Below are 27291 nucleotides of genomic sequence, written 5' to 3' on the forward strand. Positions count from 1 at the left end.
AGTAATACACAGTACACGCACATATATTATGTAAACACAAACTTTTATTCTCTATGCGATTAATCGTTGCCCAGTACTAATTTTTATATTATTTATATGTGTGTGTGTGGAAAGAAATGAAGGACAGCTGATGACAGAATCTTCCTTTTTGGGTGAACTGTCTCTTTAAGAATCACAGAAAGAGAGTCATGGCAAGAAAAGGATCAAATAAACACGGCTGGGATTTAAAGAGCAGACATTGTGCAGGCTGGCGTGATTCAAAGGCAAGATCAGCGGTGGGCGGCTGCAGACTTTGTCTGTTCAGCATGACAGGAAGTGATAGAGAGGATCAGCATGCACAGCTGTCAGAGTAGGGCCTATCCAGCGGCCTGAAGCACGCTGGCAGGAAGGTAACAGCGGTGGCCAGAAACACAGAAAAAGCCTTTGACTTTTTTGTGGGTTTTTTGGCACAACAAGTACAAGCTTAAGACTAATACCTTGTCTGAAGGGTGGAGGAATTTTTAAGAAATCGGTGAGGTCATAATGGATGACTAAAGTCTGACTAGAAGTCCAAAAGATTTAAAAACCATTTGGTTTTTGTTTTTTTCAGATGAAGTCCAACGTATTTACAGCACGCCAAATACAACTTCTCAAATGATCTCCGTGTCTTATCTAACTGTAGTGTCTGTTTTTCTTTGACGCTCACTCTCTAAACCTTTGAGAAAAGTATTTGTTTTGTATTGAAATGAACAGGCCACAAACCACAAGAAGTTGAACTGAAATTTAAATTGGAATGACAGGAAAATTGTTTGGCTGTACTTTTTTGAATTATATAAATATATATATATATATATAAATGCGTAGAATGGAGAGTCAGTACCTCACCCCTGCCTCGCCGCTGCTGCTTCTGTGACAGTTTCCTCTCCAGACCACGAATGTCTGAGTCCAGCTCGGCCTCAAAGCGGTTCAGCTCCGACACCAGTGTCGCCTGGACAACAGCATGATAACCAGTTCACACACAACATATGCATTTTTATGTAAAACTATTGGTGTGATATTTATATTTTATGTAAAACTATTGGTGTACCACACAAATCTAAATGTAATCTGGGACTTCATGTGATTTCATGGTAATTGAACTTTTGACAGTGTAAAAATCACAAGGTATTTGGCGATAAAGAAAAGAGAAAAGAAAAAGAATAGCCTTCATTTATTCAGATTATGCTGAGTACAGAGGAATAGTCCGACAGCATGAAAATATTTTCTTCAGAATAAAGACTTAACCAGATCGTGGACCTTTAATCAGAAAATGATGGGCATGTTTGTATATTGTAACAAATGTACCTCTAAAAATGACCATATTAACAGTATTACATTTATTTGTAATAGATTCGCTATTAATATAATAATAACAGAAAGCGAGATGTGTTCAGAATGATGTCTGATGTAGAAGTGCAGACACTCACCTCTATAGATGGAGATCTGGGTTGAGGTTTAACCGGGGTGTGATATAAAGGCAGTTGTGACACAGACCTCAGAGACTAAAAACAAATCAAATACCAACTGAGACTACAACATCATACAATGTACTTAAGCCACATTTAGACACATTTAATTGTTACCTAAAAAGCAGAATTGAATGGCAGCTAACAACCTTACTAAAGCCAAGTCAGGCATCCAGAACACCATGATAAGTAATGCATCTTTCAAATATGTTAAAGTCCCCCTGTCCCCCTTAAAACGAATATTTGATCACCAAAATGACATATTAAAAAAAAAAAATCCTTGAAAATAGCTTGAATGTAACTCTACACCCTTGCCTCATTTAGTATATGCGGTTCAATGGATATGCAAATTAGCCCCGCCTCCACTCACTCACATAACACCTTGACATGATTGGTTACAAGGTAGTTTGTGACGTCAGAAACACCAGCCATTTCAAACCGCGTTTTTGAGACTGTCTTTGGTTCACTGCAGTTTTAAGGAGGAAATACTCAGCAATGGTGTTGACTTATGAATTGCACATGGTTTGTCTTAAAGCATATTAAAAACAGACATTTAAACATGGTTGGATTTTCAACACAGGGGGACTTTCACAAAGCAAAGCTGTCTTTAGTAAATGAGATGATAGCTGTCACATTAAGGCAAATGAGGGAAAATGAAAAGAAGAAACAGCACTTGGTGCTTTTAAATCACACAAGCGGTTAACGGGTTTAATACGAATCACAAGACAGCCCTCCTTCACACAGCTCCACAACTGGAGATGAAACAATAGATTCTTTTATTCTCTTATTCACACAAAGCCAGACACAAAGTCAGTCATAAACAATCAGAAGTACTGACAAACATCTTAATCTGAGAATTTTTGGAGAATTTAATAATCCCAATTCTCTCATGGCCCCTGAATGACACCACTTTATAGACCTCAGTGAGAAGTCTTGAGAGTGAATGTAATAAAGACTGAAGTCTCCAGATATTTAAAATGTACACTACTACAATACACTACTAAAAAGGTCATTTGTTTACAGTAACAAATTACTTTGTAACCGGCTATAGTGTTATATTATCCTGACATTAAAAAGGAGTTATATATTGTACATTTATAACTAGCATTCAAATTAAATATTTGACCGCCCACGCCATGCCACGGCCCAGGTCCGTCCACGCCATGCCACGGCCCAGGTCCGCCCACGCCATGCCACGACCCAGGTCTGCCCACGCCTTGCCACGGCCCAGGTCCGTCCACGCCATGCCACGACACAGGCCCGTCCACGCCATGCCACGGCCCAGGTCCGTCCACGCCATGCCACGGCCCAGGCCCGTCCACGCCATGCCACGACCCAGGTCCGCCCACGCCATGCCACGGCCCAGGTCCGTCCACGCCATGCCACGGCCCAGGTCCGTCCACGCCATGCCACGACCCAGGTCCGCCCACGCCATGCCACGGCCCAGGCCCGTCCACGCCATGCCACGACCCAGGTCCGCCCACGCCATGCCACGACCCAGGTCCGCCCACGCCATGCCACGGCCCAGGCCCGTCCACGCCATGCCACGACCCATGTCCTGTCCCCCTGCATGGGCCTGGCCCACCATCCCTCCCCCAAGACCTCCTCCGCTCCACCACCCTCCTGGTATTATGTTGTGTTTTGATTTTGTTGGGCCGTCGGGAGACGCCCTTAAAGGGGGGGATTCTGTCACAATTTTGGGTTTGTTCTTGTCATGTTTCTGTGTCTTGTCATGGTTCCATGTCAGTAATGTGATTCCCTGTTTGTCATGTGATCCTGCCATGTGTCTTGTCATTGGTTAATTGTCTGATCATTGTTCACAGGTGTCCCTTGTCTTGTCATTAGTCTGTGTATTTAAGCCCTCATGTTTGCCATGTGTCTTTGTCAAGTATTGTTTCCTGTGGTCTGCTGTAGTGTAAGTTCATGGTTTGGTTTTTGATTTCATGCCATGTTTTTGTTTCATGTTTTGTTTTAGTTATAATAAACTGCACTTGGGTTCTCATTTACACTTGCCTCCAGTGGATCCTTTACAATAGATTAAATGAACTAATTTAATAATTGATGATATTTACAAGAGAAAGGAATCAACACTAACTGACTTCAGCTGAACAATGACACTATTTTCTTTTAGACTGAAATGAACTGTTTGCATCATTGAATCATTTTCCTGTTGTCACTGTAAAGCTGCTTTGAAACAATCCGTATTTTATAAAGCGCTATATAAATAAAGGTGACTTGACTTGATTTCATTTATTGTGTTTATGCATTTTGATATAAAACATATACAACAAATCTATATATTTTTGTCCAAGGGGAACACATGGATAGCACTGTTATAGAAAGTCCAATAAATTGGCAACTTTAATTGTGTGATTCTGCTCATTATCATCAGGTGTCTTCAATAATCAAACAATCATCAAGTACCTAATTAACTCTAACACTGCTTCGGGGTTACTTTATCACCCACAACACCAGTATTTTGGCACTGATGTGTGAATGGACTCTTACCTGTAACAAGGCGGAAGGCTTGTGTGAACAGCGCATGTATTTACCGGGAAAGTAATTCTGGTCATTTTTACGGTAATACTGTATACCAGGATTGTTTCTTGAAAGGGGCAATTGATACAGTTTGTCTTTTTCAATGCCTATGGGGAAGCTGTCATCCAGATTCTACCCAGCAAAACAGTCACAACTACTGTACTTTCCCCAGCACCTTCTCACCCTTTTTCCCACTTCTAGTGTTCAGTCAAACCCACTCGCAAATACCAATGGACAGTGACAAAAAGGCATTCAACACACACAATATTGCTTTGGACGAACTGGCAAACTAAAAAAAATCTGATACTTTTTCCAAGAAATCATTATAATACACAGACCCCACCAGTCTTTTTGCACGTTTAAATGACAACATTTCTTGTTAAACTGCATTAATGCTCAGGTGATGGTGGATGACAGCTGTCTCTTACCTTGTTACGATCTTCTACCGCTTCTCCCTTTCCAGGCTCAAAGTCAAAAATACTCTTTGGTTCTGGATGCTTCCCTGTATCGCCCAGATCAGCCCTGTAACAAAACCCCATACACACACACACACACACACACAATCACTGTTGGTTCTTGCAGCAACAGATTCTAACCTGCCCAGTGTATCTGTAACTTCTCTATCTCTCTCTCGATCTCTCTCTCACCAGTCAGGCAGGGCTCCGTGAGGGGTGAGAGTGAAGGGGTCTGAGCGCCTGTCCTGCTGGGCAGAATCTGGGGGAGGCGATGATGATGATGACAGCTTCCCTGCAGGCATTAAAAAAATGCATATCAATGAGAGCTTATAGATGTTTCACACTTTTATTCAATTTGAGAATACTGTCTTTATCCGAATACATCAAACAGAACGCTTTAACATTTTCATTAGACACAAATAACTGTAAACCACTGCAGCACAATTCAGGCTTCGGTCTGGATGAGTTACAGAATACAGAGCCCGGGAAATAAGGATAATGTTTTCATATAAAATATAACTATTTTGCTACTTACTTTCTCTCCAGTCAAGCTCAGGCTCTACAGGAGTAAAAACATACAAAATGAAATTAAAAATGAGTTATGAGCCGATATTTTAATTTTTAAAATGTAGTAGTATTATATTATATTAAATTTGATATTAAATAGTAAAGACTCATTTTTCCTATTTCTACATTTAAATTAGCATTGCTGTCTTTTAACACTCAAAATTAATATTTACAAAACACTAATGATTTAATATCAATGTAATCTTTAGGTTTAAACTTATTTTACATTTATTTAGACAAAATAGTATAGAATTGTATACACTACTGTTAAAAACATTGGGAATTTTTGGGTTAACCTCTATTTAAGCTGGTATATAATTAAGTAATAATATTAATTAACAACTTGTTCTTACTATGGGTTTGGTTTAATGTTAGTTGTATTTAATTATGCATAATTTACTGTTATTACTAGAGTTAGTACATGCAACGTGTATAAAAAGGACACTGAAAATGTATCAAAACTGAGTATTTATAATTTATAACATTCAAATAAATGCTGTTCTTTTGAACTTTCTATTCATCAAAGAATCCTGAAAAAAATACAAATAAGTAGCACAACTGCTTGCAACACTGATAATAATAAGAAATGTTTTTGAGCACCAAATCAGCGTATTAAAATGATTTCTGAAGGATCACACTGAAGAGTAATGATGCTGAAAATTCAGCTTTGCCATCACAGGAATCATTTATATTTTTAAATATAAAAGTTCTAAATAGAAAACTATAAAATAGAAAACAATTTTAATCAAATAATATTTAACTAAAAGTTATTAAATAAATGCAGCATTATAAAATAAATGCATTATATCAAATAAAATCTCTTATGCTTGGTGAACAGAAAAGAACAGACTTTTGACTGGTAGCATAGATTGATTAGTATAGAATTTTAACATCATTGTGTATCAGTTATTGGCCATAACAACAAAAAAGAAAAAAGCAGAAGAAACATGGCAGAAATATTATATCGAATGCCAAATCAATATATCCCAATAATCAATTAAATGCATGAAACTAAGAAAACATGTTCTATCTGTACTGAACTTCAGATATTTGGCTGCATCTTTATAGTTATTAGCTAAAATTATATCAATATCTATGGTTTGATGTGGTGTAGTGACATAAGCTTTAAGCAATAGGTTACTGGTTAGCACAGAGCAATCCATGATTTATTTCCACTATCACAAGGCAGATTGTCTGTGTAATCATTGTAGTTTAAGTCTCTTTGGATAAAAGTGTCATTTCAATGAACTACTTACAGTACTATTTAAAGACCAGATACCATAAGCTTATCATGTGACAGCCCGCTCTTAACTTCTTTCTCTCTATAAGCTCAATAAGTCTGAATCAAACAACGTGTCTTTGGAAATACATTGAGAAAGCTGTGTTACACTGCATTATGCCGTTCATAATTACTCAACTACATCAGGTGCTTTTCCAGATATTAAACTGCAACAGCAAACCTCTGAACATTAATCAAGCTCAGGACTCTGGCCAAATATCCTAGAGGGTTTTTGTGAAGTTTTGTAACAGTAATTAGTGGCAAAGCACAGTATAAATTTCAGCGGGAGTTTGTGTTACAGCAACACTCCACATTTCTGATGCTGTTCTTTTGCTGTTGTCCTGTTTTATTTGTTATTTACAATTATAGTCTGTGCTCTTTACATTTTTAAGAGTTTAAATCGGTATCTTCTAACTCAGAAGGAGTTCACTGATGAAGGAGAGGCACAGTGTGGTATATCCTAAATCCCATCATGCTCAGTAAAGCCTATCTGGTTCCACTTTCAAAGGGGTCGATTGTGCACTTTCTCATTGAGTTCCACATGTGGTGAAAGGTTTAACAATGTTCGAGAAATGAGGTCTAACATTTCTAAGCCAGAGTTTGGCTTTATTCTTTCTGGACCATGTAAAATGTGACAGACAATAACAGAGAGGAATTTCCTCATTGTTTCTGAGAGAGCGAGAGTGAGAGCACATACCCTCTGGTTTCTTGTGGATTTGTTTGAACATGCTCTTATACCAGTCCTTAGGCTTGTTTACGCTCTGGTGAAAGAGATGGGAAAGACAAAAAAATGCATTGTTCAAAATAAAACATATAAATGGCATAAACTCTATACAAAATATTTGTGATTAACATTTTTGTATTGTTTACAAGTCAAATGTCTCAACAGGATAAAAAAGCTCAACAATGCATTCTAATAAAGTTCTAAAAATCAAATACTTGAGCATTAAAATAAAGAATGCATATAGTGCAACATATGCATTTATTTTAACAATGTTCTATTGTTTTTAAAACTAAATTAATTCATTTAAAGGGCCCATATGTAAGAATTTTCATGCATTAATCACAACTTATAATTGAACTTTTAAAAGAAGAGACCTTCCCCGATTTCTTAGGTTGTCTATAAATCCCTGTAGACTGATTTTCATGTGAAGAACTCGGGACATTTTTGCCGGAAAAATCACAAGGACATGATTACGCACGCTCTTGAGAGCCTCACTTTCGTTCTGACACATGAAACTAATGCTTATTGTCAATGTTCAGGATAATGCCAAAAGATACCTTCTGTACTGTAGGCTTAGGTTAATATCAATGTGTCATGCAAAGTAAAGGGATTCATTCTCACACAGCCAGATCTATATAGTCTATGGTCTGTATAAAACATTTATTTTTGTGATTGAATGCAGCACAATCGCGAACATAATTGGACAAATTTAAAGGCGATTTTCTAAATGTTTAGATTTTTTTGCACCCTCAGATTCCAGATTTTCAAATAGTTGTATCTCGGACAAATATTGTCCAATCCTAACAAACCAATACATCATACATTATTCAGCTTCTGGATGATGTATAAATCTCAAAAAAATGACCCATGTGACTGGTTTTGTGGTCCAGGGTCACATTTACGTTACATATTCATCTGAAACGTCGCTCTCAGCAGCATGAATGGCGTCTGGATGTTTGTTAACAGTATAACGCTGCAAATGTATTTCCAAATTCTTTTCACTTCAGCAAAGAATGAAAAGGAACGTTGCTGCGAGTATATCGTGACACTGAATCATGTTCAGTCTCTTGTACACGTGCAGGAGCAATTATTTGCTGTCTGCAGTTCACTTAACGGCCACTGGTGTCACTAATAACAAAGCCTTCTGAATTCTACATATAGCCCCTTTAAGAAGCAAAACTGCATAAAATATTACCATTCATCTTCAGAATACTATATTTTTACTACATAATATTTTATATCTTGAATATGTCTTGTCAGTAAGATTTATATTTAAAACAAGACAAACAATTTGCTAATGAGTTAAGAAAAATAAACAATATACAAGAGATGTTCTTAATATCTACACCTACAGATAAAGATTACCTTAGATTATCTTACACAGTTATGCTTCTCAAGTACATTAGTCTTGATTTAAGGATGTGATAACTAGTATGCATGCATGCATGGCTGGTTTTTACAGCCATACAGTACAACAGGATAAAATGGCCATGTGTTTCATTGTAATTTTCAGCTCATTGAAGGTGTGAAGCTAGCCTGGGAAAACCCAGACAACTTCCGGCAAATTTAGATTTGCTCTACAAGTAGTCTGGCAAAGAGCTCATTCAAGCCCATTTCTAATCCGTCGAAATCGCGGCACCAATCAGAAATGTTGGGGCGGGCTTTACACAATGACGATCGCTCTGAATGGTTTTAGGTCTATCCAATTGCGCCCAGAGGCATTTGAGCGACGTCCGTTGGTGAAGCGCACCAACTTTTAAATGCATTATTATATTCAAATTACAAACACATGAGGACAGTCTCCATGAAAGACCCACTGGCTGATGAATGTGCTACTACATTTCTCTCCGAAACGGCAGGAAATGAAATTAGATTTAATAGAGGATTTTATCAGTGACAAGATGATTGACAGGGCAGTTTACGTGACAGGATGTACGCGACAGATCCGTCCGATAAAGATGACGAAGTAGTATGTATGTCCCAAAGCTTACCTACTTTTTTGCTACACATTCAAAAGTAAATACCTTTTCTTCACAAAAAGAGTACATACTTTTATGGCGTAGTAACTTGGGACGCAACATATGGCTTTACACGATGACGATCGCTCTGATTGGTTTTAGGTCTATCCAATTGCGCCCAGAGGCATTTGAGCGACGTCCGTTAGTGACGCCCCTTTGGAAATGAGTTATTAATTAAGCTTTGCCAGACCATAACTCAGTTACTACTGAGAATGGTCTGGTTTTAACCAGGCTAGTGTGAAGCATGAATGCATTCTGGGATTGCAGTGGTTCAGAGAGAGTATGCTGGGACTCACAGATCGGGATGCGATTGGCATGCCCGTCTCATCTACAGGACCGATTCCAGAGAACTTTATTAAGCGCTCCTCTCGGGTAGCAAAAGTCCTGGGCAATGTGGCAGAACCTCCACTCTGTATTCCACCATTGGACAATCCAACTGAAAGGGACGAGAGATGATGAATTAAACACATATGGAATTGCATTGTACCTATTTTATTTCTAAATTCTAATTTTACAACTCTAATTGTAGGACAGAAACCCATTCTTATATTTACTTATCACCACAGATAAGATGCACATAATAATTATTTTAATTCAGTCAAGTAACACCAACACTAATCAGATGTTTTGATGCACTTAACATGACAGATTGAGTCTTGTAATCAAGTAGATTATTTACCATTTGTCTGTGTCGTTCCATAGTAGGATCCGAAACTGTGTGACGGGAATCCACCTCCATTGACATCTGAGACCTGATGAAACATTCACAGTGAATTAAAGAGAATCCAGGTAAATAGGAAACATTAAATCAGTAACACTTAATGTGTTATCATAACACATTTGGACACTTAAGTTGCACTTATAAATGTCTGAATTCCATTGCATTATAAAATATCAATCCAAGTGGCATGTGCAAGGAAATGCTTGTGCTATCTTTAAAACTGTAAAAAGAATGAATTCTGTATCTTAAAGGGATAGTTCACCCAAAAATGAAAATTCTGTCATCATTTACTCTCCCTCAAGTTGTTCCAAACCTGTATGACTTTCTTTCTTCTGCTGAACACAAAAGAAGATATTTTGAAGAAAGTCGGCAACCAAACGACTGATGGACCCCATTGACTTCCATAGTAGGAAAAAAAAAATACTATGGATGTCAATGGGGACCAGCAACTGTTTAATTACCAACCTTCTTTAAAATATCTTCTTTTGTGTTCAGCAGAAGAAATGAAATCATACAGGTTTGGAACAACTTGAGGGAGAGTAAATGATGACAGAATTTTCATTTTTGGGTGAACTGTCTTAGGTAACTGTCTTAGTTATGTATTTCAGAAATGTACATACAAATCAGATGGTTAGCTAATAATGTATTTATTTAAAAATGTATTAATTTAAGGCAGAAACAATTAGCTCATTGAAGTAATGAATGAATCATCCTTTTTTAATTAATGCCACAAGGGGGCAGAACAATACAAATGATGTGCCTGAAAACCTTCAGTCCAAGTCAGCTTGTAACAGTCAAAGCAGTGATTTTTTTGGTATTGTTTATTTACTATTATAGTATTTATTTAATAAATTATTTAATTTCAGTTTTCATTTATGTTTATTTTTTGTTATGTGCTTTGTCATTTTATTAGTTGACTTTTTACATTGATTATTTATACATGATTAGTTTTTATTATTTTTTATTTTCATTTAAGGTTTTTAAGTTACATTTTTCCATGTAGTATTTATATTTTATTTCAATTAACAACAAAAAAGTTTAGTGTAAGAAAGTATTATTATGTGGTATGTCTCTTTTCTGCTTTAATGACAGCAGCTCTCAAGTTGCATGAACACGTTAGAGTAAAACCTGACCATGTTCTCCAGAATAATTTGAGAATGTTCTAAAGAGCATCTTGTGCTTCAATGGAAACAAGAAAATCTATAAACCCAATCCCCCGATTTTCAATACATCTCAGTGTATATGAATAGTAAAGTTCAAAACATACATATGTAATAATGTCTGCAACAGTAATGTGTTACGGATGTGCTCTTGCCTTGTGATGTGAAGATGAAGAGGCTGAACTGTTGTGGAACGGACTTAACGGAGGTGTAGGAAGACCAGGAGAGATTACTACTACTTCCTGGCTCATATCCGGAGTCATGAAGTGCTGTCTTGATCCACTGCTGGGAAGAGCCTCATCTGAGAAGATGATCCGCGAGCCATTTAGATGATCATATACCTCCACACTTTTCTGAGAGAAAAACAGAGATTTTTAGAATTTTTTTCAGAGACCTACAGTAGAATCACAATTTCCGTGAAATTAAATAATGCATGAGACATTCAGGGCCCTGTTTTAACGATCTAAGCGCAGGGTCTAAAGCGCACGGCGCAAGTTCATTTAGGGCGTGTCCGAATCCACTTTTGCTAGTTTAACAACGGGAAAAATGGTCGGCGCGCCCGGCGCATGATCTAAAAGGGTTGTCCCTATTCTCTTAATGAGTTATGGGTGTGTTTTGGGCTTAACGTGCAATAAACCAATCAGAGTCTCATCTCCCATTCCCTTTAAAAGCCAGTTGCATTCGCTATTTACATGGCAGAATTTGATAGTGGAAAGACTGAACGCTTCTCCAGAGCGCAAACGGACCATCTACGGGACAAGCCGGATTCCACCATATCTTTATGTACAATTCCACCATATCTTTATGTACACAATAATAATCTTTTACATTTTAATCCTTTTATTTTTAATATTTTGCTAGTTTGTGTGCTGCTGCGTGACCCTGTGTGTGTAATAAGCAGAGTGTACATGTGTTGTGGACCCGCCTATAAGCTTACATTACTAATGCGCTCTTTAAATAACAAAAAAAAGATTGCGCCATTGACTTTATACCAGGTTTCAGTTGGTCAATGGCGGAGTCTATTTCTGTTGCCTCAAAATAGCAATACGCCAACAATGCGCCAGAACACACCTCGTTTTCAGACCAGCACGCACATGGTTGCACAAATTGGCGCAAATGCATAGTGGAAATGATAACTGCGTCGGGCTGAAACTAGCAAAACACGTTTGTGTAGTGCCTGGCACTGCATTGTGCTGGGTGTAAGATAGGGCCCTCAGTCTTTTTGTCAAAAACATGAAGTGAATCTTCAGCAGTTACTGGTAGATACTAGCCTGGCAAGCCAGACCTACATCAAGACACGGCTCAATCCGAGGGGTGGGATAAACGGTTGTCTTTCATATTCCCTCTGCACGCAATAGGACAGCGCTTCAACCAACCAGAGCGTTTTCCCAACAGCGGAGCTAACGTCAGTTGATAGATTCAACATTTGCCATATCTGGCCGGCAAAACTCCGAACACATCTTCCTTTTTTTAAGAATGACTTAAGTGGCGTTCTTTGCTCTTTTCTCAAAGAAAAACTTAACTCCAAGTCCTCCAGAGTCGCGGCCAAAGCCGATTGGAAAGACTGCTGTTCGTCATCAGCCATTCTTTGTTTTCAAGTAGCAGGGAACCGTCACAACTCTGTTGTCATTATGTTAAACCCCCCCCGCCTACTCTATACACGATGTGATTGGCCTGACCCAATTCCTTCCTGTTTATTCCTCTGTTGACCACACTTGTGGAAAAGAAGTGCACTTAATGTGCACATGTAGTTTATCAAATCTTAAAAGTATATTTTTCAAAAATGTTACTTTATACCAGATATTATAATATGTGACCCTGGATCACAAAACCAGTCTTATGTTGCACGGGTATATTTGTGGCAAAAGCCATCAAAACATTGTATGGGTCAAAATTATCGATTTTTCTTTTATGCCAAAAATCATTAGGATATTAAGTAAAGATCATGTTCCATGAAGATATTTTGTAAATTTCCCACCTTAAATATATAAAACATTTATTTTTGTGAATGGATGCAGCACTATCGCCAATAGAAATGCACAACTTTAAAGGCGATTTTCTCAATGTTTCGATTTTTCTGTACCCTCAGATTCCAGATTTTCAATAGTTGTATCTCTGCCAAATATTGTCCTATCCTAACAAACCATACATCAATGGAAAGATTATGTATTCAGCTTTCAGATGATGTATAAATCTCAATTTAAAAAAAATTACACATAAGACTGGTTTCGTGGTCCAGGGTCACATATAAGAATTAAGTTAAGTTAGTTTCTTAACACACTTAAGTACTTTTAAAAATGTAATAATGTCAAATTAAAAGTTTTATTTTGAAAGTACATTTTAAATCATTATGCTTTAATAATCCGTTATCATATTTTAAAGCAGCACACTTATTTTGATGTGTTGACTAACATACTAAAGCACATGTAAATACTTGATTATAATAGATTATAAATGTTATGCAATATTACAATTAAACTATTTCAATTGTACTAAATTACTTAATCATTACAAACATGCAATTAAATATATATTTAAATACATGACATACAAGTTTCAAAAGAAATAACATTAAAGTATATTTTAGTGCTTGTTAGTACGTTCGGCAGTACACTTTAACCATATTTCAAAGTCAATGGGAGTAATTATGAAATTACTTGAATCCTGTTCTAAATGGATCAAAGAAGCAAGCTTTACTTGAACTAATTGCATAAAACCATAATTCATTTTAATTTAAATGTAAATAACATGCAATTAAGAGTGTGTTCAGACTTGGCAGGTTTGGTTCAAGTACAGCGAACTCTGGTACGATTGCTCTGTTAGTGCGGTTCATTTGAATAAGTGTGATGGCTGCCATCCAAACATCCAAAACAATCGGACTGAGAAAAGGTTGGTCTCACTGCACTTCCTAACGAACTATGGTACGGATCGACTGAAATATGAATGCAGCATGGACCAAAGACATCTAAACGTACCAAAAACAGGATGTGATGACACAAGATGCGACCCTAAAGAGGACAGAATGCTCAAGCATACCTGGGTTTTACTTTATCAGTTCTCAGCTTGAAAAAATATCATAACATGTACGCACATACAACAAGGGCATTTAGCCCAGCACACAGCATTGCTTTGGATGTTCTGTCACAAAATATACACCTTTTGTTTTTGCTTGTTTGTTTTGTATTTCTAGGTTTGGTTTAACAATGACAGTTTGAACGATAAGCGAACTAAAAAGACTAAATGTATCTCTTTCTTTTTTGGTCTGGATCAAAATAACCAACCAAGAGAACTGGTTGCCTAAGCCACCGTAAGTGTCCAAAAGCATTATATTCAGGTCACAATTAAGTATTTTCTTTTATAGTATATTATTTCCATAACAAGTACTCTTTTTAAAAGTATGCTAAAGTGTACTTTTTTCACAAGGGTAGTGATGCACCAAATGTTCCAAAAAATATTTGGCCAAAATAGTTTTTAGTCAAAATAGTTTGGAGGGCCAAAATCATTGACTGAAATGGTTTAATTAGCGCTATGATGACACAGTTGAACTGCTTCAAAGTCTATTTTATGCACACAATGTGGAAATGCTACTACAGGTAAACATGTCAGCAGTGTGGACACAATTCACTGTGCTGTTAAAATAATGCTACAGTAGCAATAGTGAAATATGTTTGACTGGAATATTGAAGTAGTTTGTTGCTGAAGAACTGGTTTAATTTATCACCCAAGTTACCTAATTACCCCAATTTAATTAGTGAAACTTTAATTTCGATTTCAGTTTTCGGAATTGCTGTGCATCACTACTATTAACAGCTATTTAATGCTATGCTATGCTATGTTGTTATGTTATGCTATGTTATGTTATTCAATTCACATTTATTTGTATAGCGCTTTTCACAATACATATTTTTTCAAAGCAGCTTTGCAGAAAATGCATGTCTACATTACAATTTAGAGTGATCTGTTATCAGAGGTAACTGTCTTAGTTATGTATTTCAGAAATGTACATACAAATCAGATGGTTAGCTAATAATGTATTTATTTAAAAATGTATTAATTTAAGGCAGAAACAATTAGCTCATTGAAGTAATGAATACAGGTTTGTTAACAAATGATTAGGATATATAGAAACATTTTGCATTGGTGCATGTTGTGCTATGTTGTGTTATGTAATATTTATTATTATGTTTTTTCCTGTGACCAGTTAGAAGGGCTTTGAGATTTTGGCCAAACTTTAGCAATGATAAAAAAATCCTCTCCTGTCAGTTTGTTACCTTTTCTAAGAAGTATCAAAATGAAATTATCATCCTAGTCCATTTTAGATTTAAGACCATGTTCCCTTCAGTTAGAGGTGCCACAACATCATTACTACCTCATTATAATGCCCTGTTTAAGTGAGGTCCCTCATTCAATCTCACTAAGGAATGATTCTAGACCAACACGGTCATGAAGAGGTCACCAGAGTGGTGATAACAGGTTAGGTTAGCGTTTCTGGATATATTTTGCATTCCCAAATGTCTGCCTGACCTTCTTTCCTCTCCCTCTTGACTCAATCCCCACCATACCTCACTTTCTGCTCTCTCTGTGACCTGAATAATGCTCCTGTTCTCTGTTTGAACTCTAGGGGTCATGGGAAGATCCCCGTGTTCTCACAGATGGTGAAACTGTATATTGTTAAATCATGGAGATGCCTTTGTGAGCTGGGGGAACAGGGACTGGGGCTTTTTCATGGAAATCCAAGTCTAGTCCATAAATAGCTCTCTCTTTCTCTCCTCCTGTCATTGTGTAATGGGTTGTTTGTAACGTTTCTTTCTTTCTGTGTTTCCTGGGCATCTTTCGAGGTGATGCTGAGCTGCCAAGGATCATAAGTAGGTACAAGTGCAAAGTACTTCACATTAACATAAGTTAAGCAATTAGAGAACAGATCTACAGATGCTTTGAAAGTTTGTCTTACCTGAGACTGCATGTCATCAGCAGGGATTCTAGTCAGTAATCTCTCAGATCTTAGACTCGCTGCCTAAAAAACACACAGTACATCACAATGCATTAAAAATACTGTTATTCCTTGACAATGCAGCCATCATGTAGACACTTTAACTCAAATGCATATTGTGATGAAGCACCGTTTAGGGAGGGAAAACATTCAGTAATAAATCATGAGGACTTCATGGACTTCACTATTTCTATTTGATTTAAATCAGTGATTGACAACAGCAATATTTGGGGTAATTTTCAAACTGTCCTGTTATATACATAAAATAATTAAATCACTACCACTATTGCTTACAACATTCAATGGAAAGTAGCTAAAGTCTGCTCGAAAAGTTGCTATAGATGACGTCATGCAGTACTTAGTATATGCCATGTCATTGTGTTGTATTTGCTTTCTGTCAGATCAATTAATCGCGATTAATTGCATCTAATAGAAAAGTTTATACATTTTTATTTAAATTTTTTTTATATATTTTATATATACACATTTTTATGTTAGATTCAATTAATCGTTTTGACCGCACTAAAATTTTTATATATTTTATTAATCATTATTTTTTTTTTTAAATAAGCTCTTTATCAGAGCCAAATTAATTTTCACATCAAAACATTGTTGCCCTGAGAAAGCACAAACCCCATTACAGAGTTCTTTATTATAAAACATATAGTTATAAAGTTTATTAAAAAAGAAATTAAGATCGGAATTTATATATGAAGCTCAACTTAAACTTGCCAATGAAATAATATTCAAAAGACTGGGTCACTGTTAAATGAATTTATGTTATGTTTATGTTATTTATGAATTTGAGTTTTATTTAATTTACATATTTTAGTGCAAATACAGCGTCAAATTAAAAACTTAATGATTTGGACCATTTTAAAATGAAAATAAAATAAAATGTGCCTGAATAATCAGTTGCAGAACCAAAACCAGCTGCAATGAGACACTGCAGTTTGATATGTGCTATTCATCGTTTTGAGCAACAGAGGAAAGTTAAGTGGATTAATAAACCATTACAGTATGTTTCTCTCTCATCACACACATTGATAACATTCATGAATTCAATGAAAATAATGTTTGCATGTTTTGCACTCTTAAGGCCCATTCACACCAAGGATGTGTGAACTATAGCGATAACAATAAAGAGTTCTAAAATAGCTACAAATCGTTCTAAATATAAAAGAATAGAGTCTGAGAGTCTTCACCACAACTATCACCGTAAAAAAATGGCACAGTGAAATGATATAGTGGGAATCACTTTCAGAAAAAGTTTCCCAGCTGATGAATAAATCCAAGCTTTAAAGAGCTTGAGCATTTGGTTGGACGGAAGCTTTTTGTGATGATTTTGTTATATTCACATTCTGTGCTCAATGTACCATCATTCGACCTCAATCTGTGGCGTGGACGTCTTAGAGTTTGTTTCACTGCTTCAACCCCTTTTTAGTATGTTTTGTCTGATAATAATTAATTGTGAAAAATCAGAAACAACTACAAAAACCCCAGGACTTTGAAACCAACGACGTGGACATTCCTGCCCTGTTGCTGTGGCAATTGAATAACTAAACAATGACCAGGGGTCAAACTTTCCAAAAAGCCATAACCGTGTGAAAACCACAACGAGAAGACCCATCAAAATAACTGGTGTAGAAATCTTCACAAACAACTGAACCAAAAATGCTGAAAATTTGCTGCTCTACAAAAAGTGGTGTTTATAAACCACAAAAAAATGTAGTCATCATAGCAACCGGTGAGTTGTCATATTTCACATGACTTTAGCTTTCCATTTGACATCAACGTTTCCCGCTCTGAGAGCAAAACCCTAAACCTAGCACTCCTAGAGATGTGTTTTCCATGTGAGATGATTAACTATGAACAGGAGACCATAATGATTGCCATCAGTTTCCAGAATGTTGTATCCACTGCTATGAACACTGGGCTTTTCACACAGGGGATTATATGTTGGGTTATTCTCTTTCTCTCTCTCTTGGTCTCTCGTTCTCTTGGCCCAGATGACTCACCAGTCTTGAATGAGCTCCATTACATAACAGAGAAAACAACAATTGAGTGTGGGTTTATGTATGTGTGCTTCACAATGATCTCTCAGTATGTGAGGGTCCCACAATGGGGGTGTGTTTATTTGCTTATTAACATAGATAGTTATGTCTTGTATCAATTAGTGATAGTGAAATCTGGGACATAAGTGAAATACATTAAACTTTAAAGGGGTGATGAACTGAGAAATCAAAGTTTCCTTGAGCTTTTGACATATAAGAGATCATCATACTATAATAATATCCTGTAAGTTTCAGAACTGAAAACTACCTTGTTAGTCCAATAAAAGCTTTTATAGACATCAGGCTCAGCAAACGACTCGTTTTTCAAAGTGGGGAACAATGACGTCAAAGAGGATAAAACACCGCCTCCGCAGAAGAAGATCAACACCTACTTCAACACGGCCTGTTTAGCCCCGCCCACCGATTCGCCCAAACATGCTAAATAACATAGGACGACATGATAATTGCTAAACCGGATCGAGCTACTTACAAGCAATAAACATGCTGTTTACTAAATATTGTGCAGTGCCTGTTTGTGGAAGAAGACAGTCATAAGCTTCCTTCGGATTCCAGCATGGTTAAACTTTATTAAATCAGTCAATCACAATTTCCCGACACGGATCTGCCAGCAACATGTAAGTAACCATGTGTATTCTAATGCCTGGTCTGCGATCAGTGATTTCGGTGTAATTATTCAAGTTCAGATCTGATCAGATTTCTCTTAAAATCGTTCAATACTGTTTATGCATCAGTGACTAAACGATCAACTTCACATAATTTCTCGTAGTATTATGAAAATAATCTTTTTTTAAACTGTTATTAAATTATATAGCCTACAGAAAGCGATCAAAGAACGATCCCTTCCCTTTCGCCCAAGCTGTCAATCAAACAGCACAGCACGAGCCGCGAGAGCTTATCTGGACACTCACCAAACTCGTGATGACATAATGACACTGTTACACTACACAACGAAGCTCTTACTGTGTATTCACATCGTGTTTGCATTGTGATTTGGTGTAAGCATTTGTGAGAGTGCAAAAATTGCGTTGCAATGATAAGATCTTTATTCACGCGATCAACAGACTGTCTGTCATCTGCTCAGTGCTCATCATGCTGCAACCTTCCATGTGATGGAATAGATTTAAATATAATGCTTTAAACGATACTTTTCACGATTTGTTAATCTCGATAGCTGTAATAGTAAAAACGTAGTAAAAGTTTTCGAGAGAGTTCATGTAATACTAGCTATTTCATTGCAAGCATGTCAGCCAATCACAGCAGAGGGCGTTTGCACTGCAGTCTCACAGCAGACACGCCCCTTAAAACGGAGCGTTCAAATCTGAGGCAGAAATCAGGCTTGGAAAAATGGCTTTTATTTATAAATTATGACAATTTTTTATGTAAAAATCATACTAACATTATAAGGGCACCCCAGGGAACATTATAAAATAATAAAACAATCCAGTTCATGACCCCTTTAAAGAAAGAGTTCACTCAAAAATGACATTGTCATTTATTCACCCTCATCTGATTGAAAAAAAAGGAAAAAGATATTGCACTGCTTTTGCATTTGGTCGGGAAAGTTTTGCGTTCCCTCAAGGAACTTATTTTCTTCCAAAAATACTGCATTCCCCAAAGAAACTTTGCGATCACTCGCAAAGATCACACAAAACTTTTGCATTCCCCCAACAAACTTTGCGTTAAAATAACGTTGTCTCATTTTACTTCCATCATACAGAGCCCCTAAAGGTTCATGTTGGTGGAAAAAAATATGAGATGGGAGGAAAAATAACAAGTCAACCTTACAACCATACTTAAGTATATCTTTGGACCTCAGCATTACTTCGTCTGCATAACTAAAGTGCATTAAGTACAAAATTAGTTGTTCTAATAGACTTTAAGTAATGCAGACTTTAAGTAAATTCATTTAGTATGCCAAAAGTACAATTGCAGTGTATTTATATTAAGTACATAAATATGTAAATATATTTGTAGTATACATTGCATAAAATATTTATATTGGTATATTTATTTTTCACTAAGGAATGCTTTTCTCTCACAAATGTTTTGCGTTCCCCCAAAAAACTTTGCGTTCTCTCTCAAATGTTTTGTGTCCCCCCCAAAAAATTCCGTTCTCTCACAAATGTTTTGCATTCTCCAAAAATATTTGCGTTCGATCTCAAATGGTTTGCGTTCCCCCAAAAAACGTTGCCTTCTCTCGCAAATGTTTTGCTTTTTCTCACAAATGTATTACGTTCCCCTGAAAAACTTTGCGTTCTCTCTCAAACGTTTTGCGTTCCCCCAAAAAACTTTGCGTTCTCTCTCAAACGTTTTGCGTTCCCTCGAGAAACTTTGCATTCGCTCACAAATGTTCTGCGTTCCACCAAAAAAAAGTTGCGTTCTCTCTCAAATGTTTTGCGTTCCCCCGAGAAATTTTGCATTCTCTTGCAAATGTTTTGTGTTCCCCTGAGAAACTTTGCGTTCTCTCGCAAATGAGTTGCGTTCCCCCAAGGAACTTTGCGTTCTCTTGCAAATTTTTTACGTTCCCCCAAAGAATTTGCATTCTCTCACAAATGTTCTGCGTTCCAACCAAAAAACCTTGCGTTCTCTCTCAAATGTTTTGTGTTCCCCCAAGAAACTTTGTGTTCACTTGCAAACCTTTTGAATTCTTTGCGAATGCAAAGTTTCTATGGGGAACGCAAAGGTTTTTCGCGAGGGAACACAACACTTTTCTGAGAGAACGCAAAGGCATTGAAATTTTTTTTTTTTTTTTTACTGTTTCTCACACAAAGCTATCATATGACTTCAGAAGACTTTTCTAAAGCATTTTTGGAGTTCGGTTGCATCCATCCACATTCACTTTCATTGTATAGAAAAGAACAGCCAGGACATTCTGCTAAACTTCTCCATTTGTGTTACACAGTAAAAGGAATGTGGGTTTGGAATGTGAGGGTGAACATAAAACATTACAAAAATATATATTACCAAATAAATTAGCATAGCAGACGCCAAATACCCTGTATGCCAGTGTGTCTATTTTCCTTTCATGAGGTCATGTGACACACGCAAGGATCACAGCTGTATTTGACATGTCAAAATGTTACAAACAAATTATTCATGTTCACTCTTTAGCAGTCAATTTAATCCAGTTTGTAAAAGGGTAAAATATTTCAGTTCATTGAATTAAACACTAAGGCCATTCATTCATACAGCACGTTTTAGAATAAAGATGAGGACGCCCAACCTATTGCCTGTTTTTGCATTTAAAAATATGAAAAGCTTTTGTTGCAGACTGGCGTGCTTTGGGAAGTCATATATCAAGAGTTATTTAGTCAAGATAAAAGAAAGAATCATGACACTCAATAGCCAATTCAGAAACGGTACAACAGAGAGTGAAGGAGTGTTGATTTATTGCACTGTATGTCTCCACATGTATGGAGGAAACAAAGAGATTTGTGTATGTGGGTGTGTGTGTGTGTGTGTGTGTGTGTGTAATTATACATGTGTATGAACCTGTCAGTGAGCTACATCCTGCACATAATACCACACTAAACTAGGGATGGGTCATGGTGGTCATTATTGAGTTTGACTAGTTTATGTTTTTACAGATTTTTTTATTTTTGTATTATTTTACTTTATTTTATTATTATTATTATTATTTATATTTTTAGAGGTTTTTAATTAGTTTGCACTCTAAAACCCTCTTGCTGCAGCCATACACACTAACATGCAAAAGTTTGGGGTCGTTTAGATTTTAAAAAATGTATATAATAAATAATTTAAATATTTAAAAAATAATAATAAATATTAAAAATATTATAAATGTCTTTACTATCACTTTTGATCAATTAAATCCATCATTGTTGAATAAAAGTATTATTTTAAAAGAATTCTTTCACACACAAAAAAAGACCCCAAACTTTTGGATGGTAGTGTACAATTCAATTATTTTAAGACCACCCCATGGAAGAGGTGTTTTTGGAAGGTTAGTTGTTTCATAACACAATAACGTGTCTACTATAAGCTTCCCCCAAGACAAACAACCGATCATGTTCAGGTAAACCCACAATCAGACTAATTATGCGGGCTTCCTGAAGACCCATTAGTCAAATAGTTGTTAAGTAAACTTACTGACTAGTAAGTTAAAGGTAAGTAAATGTGAAATTCTTAAACAAAAAGTCTTTAAATCAAAACAGTTTACTTTACACCTTGACATGTGAGTGAAGAGACTGTATACTGGACAACTATGCAGTTGGCTCTTTAGACCATTATTACCTAAATGAGCACTCTGAGAGAGAGAGAGAGAGAGAGAGAGAGAGAGAGAGAGAGAGAGAGAGAGAGAGAGAGAGAGAGAGAGAGAGAGAGAGAGAGAGAGAGAGAGCACAGCACCCAACAACATTCTCTCTGGAATAGTTAGAGGACTCCTGAAACACAACCTAATACGGTCACGTCTCTCAGATATCCGTTGGTAAAATATGTTCAGATTCCTCCTAAGAACACGTTGAGCATTAACGTTGTTTGTTTTACGCTCCAAGCAATTTTTTCAGATTACAAAATTTAAACAAGCATCTGTAATGCATAAATGCTACATTCTTCTGACTGCAGACTAACAGGCCTGATTTATCCTTTGTTTTCATCTGGGACATACTGCGCTGGATTGTGTAAGGGACTAGCTTTCCCACAATATTCATCTTCATCAACAATATTGAAAAAAATCTGATTTTAGATATCAGTTCAGTAGATCAGAGCTACTTGTACATGTACTAAACACTACCGATCAAAACTTTGGGGTTGGTACGATTTTTTGATCAGAAATGAACAACAGTAATTGATGAACATGATTCTTTGATGAATAGAACTACATCTATTTTATTTGAAATAGAAATCTTTTGTCATTATCAATGTCTTTACTGTCGATAATGATCTAATTAATACATACTTGCTGAATAAAAGCATTCATTTCTTAAGAAATTACATTGACCCCAAAATTTTGAACAGTGATGTATAATTGTATACAACACACAATTCTGAGTTTTGCTTGGAACAGCCAGTACGGACTGAAAAAGGGGGGAGGTATTGGGATGATGTGGAGAAGTGGGATGAGGAATGTCCCTGCGGAGGACTTGGCAATGACATCACACACGCTTCCCACAACTTTGAGGTCACTGGCACAAGACGGGACCACTGGCCTGTCCTCTGAGGAATGATCTGAAAAGTCTTTAAAGCTCCACATTGCACCATGTGTTTGTCACCTGCACAATATTTACTAGGGATGATCTAAACAAAGCTTGGGCATTCGAAGTCATAAAAACCTTTATATGGTTTAGATAGATAAAATAGATTTAAAAAATTGACAATCGCCCATTAGACAGGAAGGGACCGTCATATTGCAATACACAGTTGGATCCTGGTTTAACATAAAAACCAATGCATCCTGACTTTTAGGAAAACTGTACATGAGCCAGCCTGTTACAATAGAGTTTCTGATTTTAGAAAAGCTTGAAGTGTGCAATATGTATCAGACAGTCTGTGAATGTCCAATTAAAGGGATAGTTCACCCAAATATTTAAATTGTGTCATCTTTTACTCACCCTAATTTCTTTCCAAAACCATATGACTTTCTTTCTTCTGTGGAACACAAAAGAATAAAAAAAAAAAAAAAATGAATGTCTCTTTTTTTGTCCATCCAATGAAAGTCAATGGGGTCCAATTTTGTAATGGACCTTACTGACTTTCATTAAATGTACAAAAACAGCTGAAACATTCTTCAAAATATCTTCTTTTGTGTTCTGCAGAAAAAAAGAACCTTTGTCATGGAGTAAAATATCTCTACGACTACTCAAGGATAAACCAAAGTTTTGTTCTAAAGGCCTGTTCACACCGGGACGAATTTTGTGCACGATATTCGCCGACGTTTAACGCCTCTCGACTAAACAAAGGGCGCCAATGTGAGTGTGCACACCGACGCGAAAAACGGCAACGCGTAAAAGCGTCATTTTCTTAAAAAACGCCTCGGGTTAGTTTTTTTGGTTTGACGCACCGCGTCAAAAACTATCCAACCAATGAGATTGGTGCTTTTGCTCACGTGTCTGGAGCTTCTGAAGTTACAGTAAAACACAACTTGGGGGCGCTCAAACACAAAACTGTCTTGTCGAGCACACATACGTAACGGCGAAGAAGATATACGGCAAGTAGCGTCTGAAAAAATGAATTTGCATGTTCACTCGGCTCATCGTCAGCGAAAATCGCTTGGGTGTGAACACAAAAAACACGTTGAAAAACGCTGAGGAATAACGCGCGCCGATATTCGTCCCGGTGTGTAGGGCCCTTAAGGTTAAAGTCTGGCCTGTTTCATGGGAAAAGAGCAATTTAAGTGTTTTCAATCTGTCAAAACATTGTTACTCTGCTCTTAACTTAGTTCTTATCTGCGTTTCATCTTGTTTTATAGGAACAGACATGCAGGAAATCTGTGACACGTAAATGAAAAATCATTAACATTTAATCAGGGTTCTGCTTTTTACGATCCACTAAGAGTTCCGGCACCAACATTATTAAGTATTACGGCCTTTTGCTCCAAGCAGCGAACATGCATACCATCTGTGAGGAGAAACAAGTTTGATTAGGACACAAAGTCTGCTTAATGAATGTCTGGTAGACTGCAGGGGTCAGTAAGTTAATTACTGCGGTCAAATCACTTGCACATGTTGATGATAAATCAAGCTGCAGTGATGCTCTATGCAGGCGTGTGTTGCTTTAGTCAGACTGTTTTTAATAAAACCTTATAAAGCACAAACTCCATTCATTGTATAATTGCATTCTAATTAGTTTTCATCAATGAGATGGTCTGCTTAAACCCATAGCCTGCATTAGCCCTGCAATGGAATGTTATATTGATTCATCTACGCTGTGTTATATTAAGCAACAAATTCAAGGTGGTGTTCATAGTGACCCATGACAGCTCTGACAGAACAGTATCCGTTCACATTCTCCTGTCTGTAGTCAATTCTAGAGCACATACTCCCAATTACATCATGGCTGTAACATTGGCCTTCAGGTGGTTTTATTTTCGAGAAAACAATTGAAAATCCAATCTTATTACATCTTTATTTTATGGCCTTTCTTTTATATCTTTTTAAATGGCATTGAAAACTATCCACATGCTCAAACTCTGTGGGAATCCAAGACTTTTAGGAAATAGGTAGAAAAGTGAAATCATGTTTTCCACAGGAAACTTTATAGGGATAGTTCACACAAAAATAAAAGTTATGTCATCATTTACTCATCCGCATGTCGTTCCCAAGCATATGAATTTCTTTCTTCCGTGAAACACAAAAAGTGAATTTATGAAGGAAATCCTGGAGGCATTCTTTTTTTTAATATAATAAAAGTAAATGAGGATGGGGGCCATCAAGCTTCAAAATAACCATAAAAGTAGTTCATATGGCTTTTGCGCTATATATCAAGTCTTCTGATGGAATATGATTTCTGGGAGAAGTAGCGACGTCAGATTCAAATTCTTTTGAGTTGGATCTTTTCAAATTTAACAGCACAATGGAAGATTATTATGCAAAACTATAGTTTGACTTGGAATACAGTGCATTAGTCATCTGGACCACATTTATGATGCTTTTATGGTGCTTTTGGGTCCTTTTTGAAGCTTTTAAGGCTTTGGTCCCCCTTAATTGTAACTGCATGTTGAAGTCAATTTTTCCTTTTTTGGAGACAGAAACCTTGGAACAAAATGAGGAGGATGAATAAATGATGACATTTCTGGTTGAATAATCCTTTAAAGGCAACGTCACCAGTGTCCTGGTATTCGTAGTTCTCTGATATGAGGGAGTGACCTATGGAACATTTATGAACGAGCTCCACCCGTCTACTCAGCAGATCCACTGACTTCAGTGGGGAAGGAGTGCACTTCAGTTTAAACACATGTGAACAGCTCTTACATAACACTGAGTCACATGTTTTACACCGGGTATGATACGTTTTTACAGATGCTTTTTGGCCAGTGTTTATCAATTTATCTATTATTTATTCTAGACAGCATGACATTTTGGTGAGTGCAAACTGAATTTATTGCAAGAGACACATCATTCCTCAAAGATAATGACTGCTAGTGCTCCTGCCAGCTGTGACGTGACAGTTTGTTTTAGCATGCACAAGCACATTTACACATGATTGCATTTGATAAGATAAAGACAATCTGTAATTTGTGTAGTGATCAAGGCCTACGTGTTTAAAGCTACTTGTTTCAACGAACCAGAATATCTGAGAATACTTTAAATTTGAGTAGTCAACAAAGGGTCTGATCGTTAAAGAAATCTTTATATTCATTTTTATTTTGTTTTCCAGTTATCTATATTTCTAAACGTAAATATCCATTTGTGAAAAAGTGTAACATTCTGATTTATTGTATTATACTTCAAATCCTATATATATGTATACAGTGCTATGCATAAGTTTAGACACCCATGCTAAAGTTGACTAAAAAGAGGAATAAAAAATCATCTTTTGGAAATTGAACTTAATGCCTTAATTAAAAAAAATTGGAAAAATCCTACCTTTAAGGACACCAATTTTCTTTGTGAATGAATAATGTATCGTAAATAAATAAATGTTCTTCCTTAAAATACAGGGTGCATAAGTTTGGACACCCCTATGTTAAATTCCCATAGAGGCAGGCAGATTTTTATTTTTAAAGGCCAGTTACTTCATGGATCCAGGATACTATGCATCCTGATAAAGTTCCCTTGGCCTTTGGAAATAAAATAGCCCCACATCATCACATACCCTTCACCATACCTAGAGATTGGCATGGTTTTATTTCAGTTAGCCTAATAGCTGGTTTGATTTGCATTGAGAGATGATCTTATGGAAAGTACTCCATGCCAATCTCTACACTGTAAAAAATTTGCTGTAGTTTCGCAGCTGTTTGCCAGTAACTTACTGTAGATTTAAATTTATGTTATTTACTGGCAACAGTTTGTTCAAAGTTAAATGAACATTAACAAGTCTTTGTCTTTAAAGAATAAAATTATAAAATAACAATCTAATGCAAAGCATTCTGGGAACCAGAAATCTTCATCAACCTTTTTCAGTTTTTTTCCTTCAGATTTCGGTTCCCAGAATGCTTTGCATGAGGATCTTATTTTAGTTTTATTCTGTAAAGATAAAGACTTGTTAATGTTTAATGTTCATTTAATTTTGAACAAATTGTTGCCAGTAAATAACATCAATTTAAATCTACAGTAAGTTACTGGCAAGTAGCTGCCAGTAATACTGTAATTTCTACAGATTT

General features: G+C 36.5%; 1 protein-coding gene across 3 annotated transcripts in view; it reads right to left on the minus strand.

The window, feature by feature from the left end:
* sorbs3 (sorbin and SH3 domain containing 3) overlaps positions 1 to 27291 on the minus strand; it is a 58247-nt gene that overhangs the window by 15191 nt on the left and 15765 nt on the right. For all 3 annotated transcript variants that reach the window (XM_081349372.1, XM_081349373.1, XM_081349374.1), the window contains exons 2-11: positions 15898 to 15960; positions 11102 to 11299; positions 9745 to 9817; positions 9362 to 9501; positions 7021 to 7084; positions 5013 to 5036; positions 4670 to 4769; positions 4451 to 4544; positions 1446 to 1520; positions 860 to 967 (exon numbers count right to left, since the gene is read on the minus strand). In XM_081349372.1, the coding sequence (XP_081205498.1) occupies positions 860 to 967; positions 1446 to 1520; positions 4451 to 4544; positions 4670 to 4769; positions 5013 to 5036; positions 7021 to 7084; positions 9362 to 9501; positions 9745 to 9817; positions 11102 to 11299; positions 15898 to 15960 (939 nt within the window). The remainder of the gene's footprint in view (positions 1 to 859; positions 968 to 1445; positions 1521 to 4450; positions 4545 to 4669; positions 4770 to 5012; positions 5037 to 7020; positions 7085 to 9361; positions 9502 to 9744; positions 9818 to 11101; positions 11300 to 15897; positions 15961 to 27291) is intronic.

This window comes from Scardinius erythrophthalmus, assembly GCF_964197995.2.
Source record: "Scardinius erythrophthalmus genome assembly, chromosome: 20".
NCBI classification, from domain to species: Eukaryota; Metazoa; Chordata; class Actinopteri; order Cypriniformes; family Leuciscidae; genus Scardinius; species Scardinius erythrophthalmus.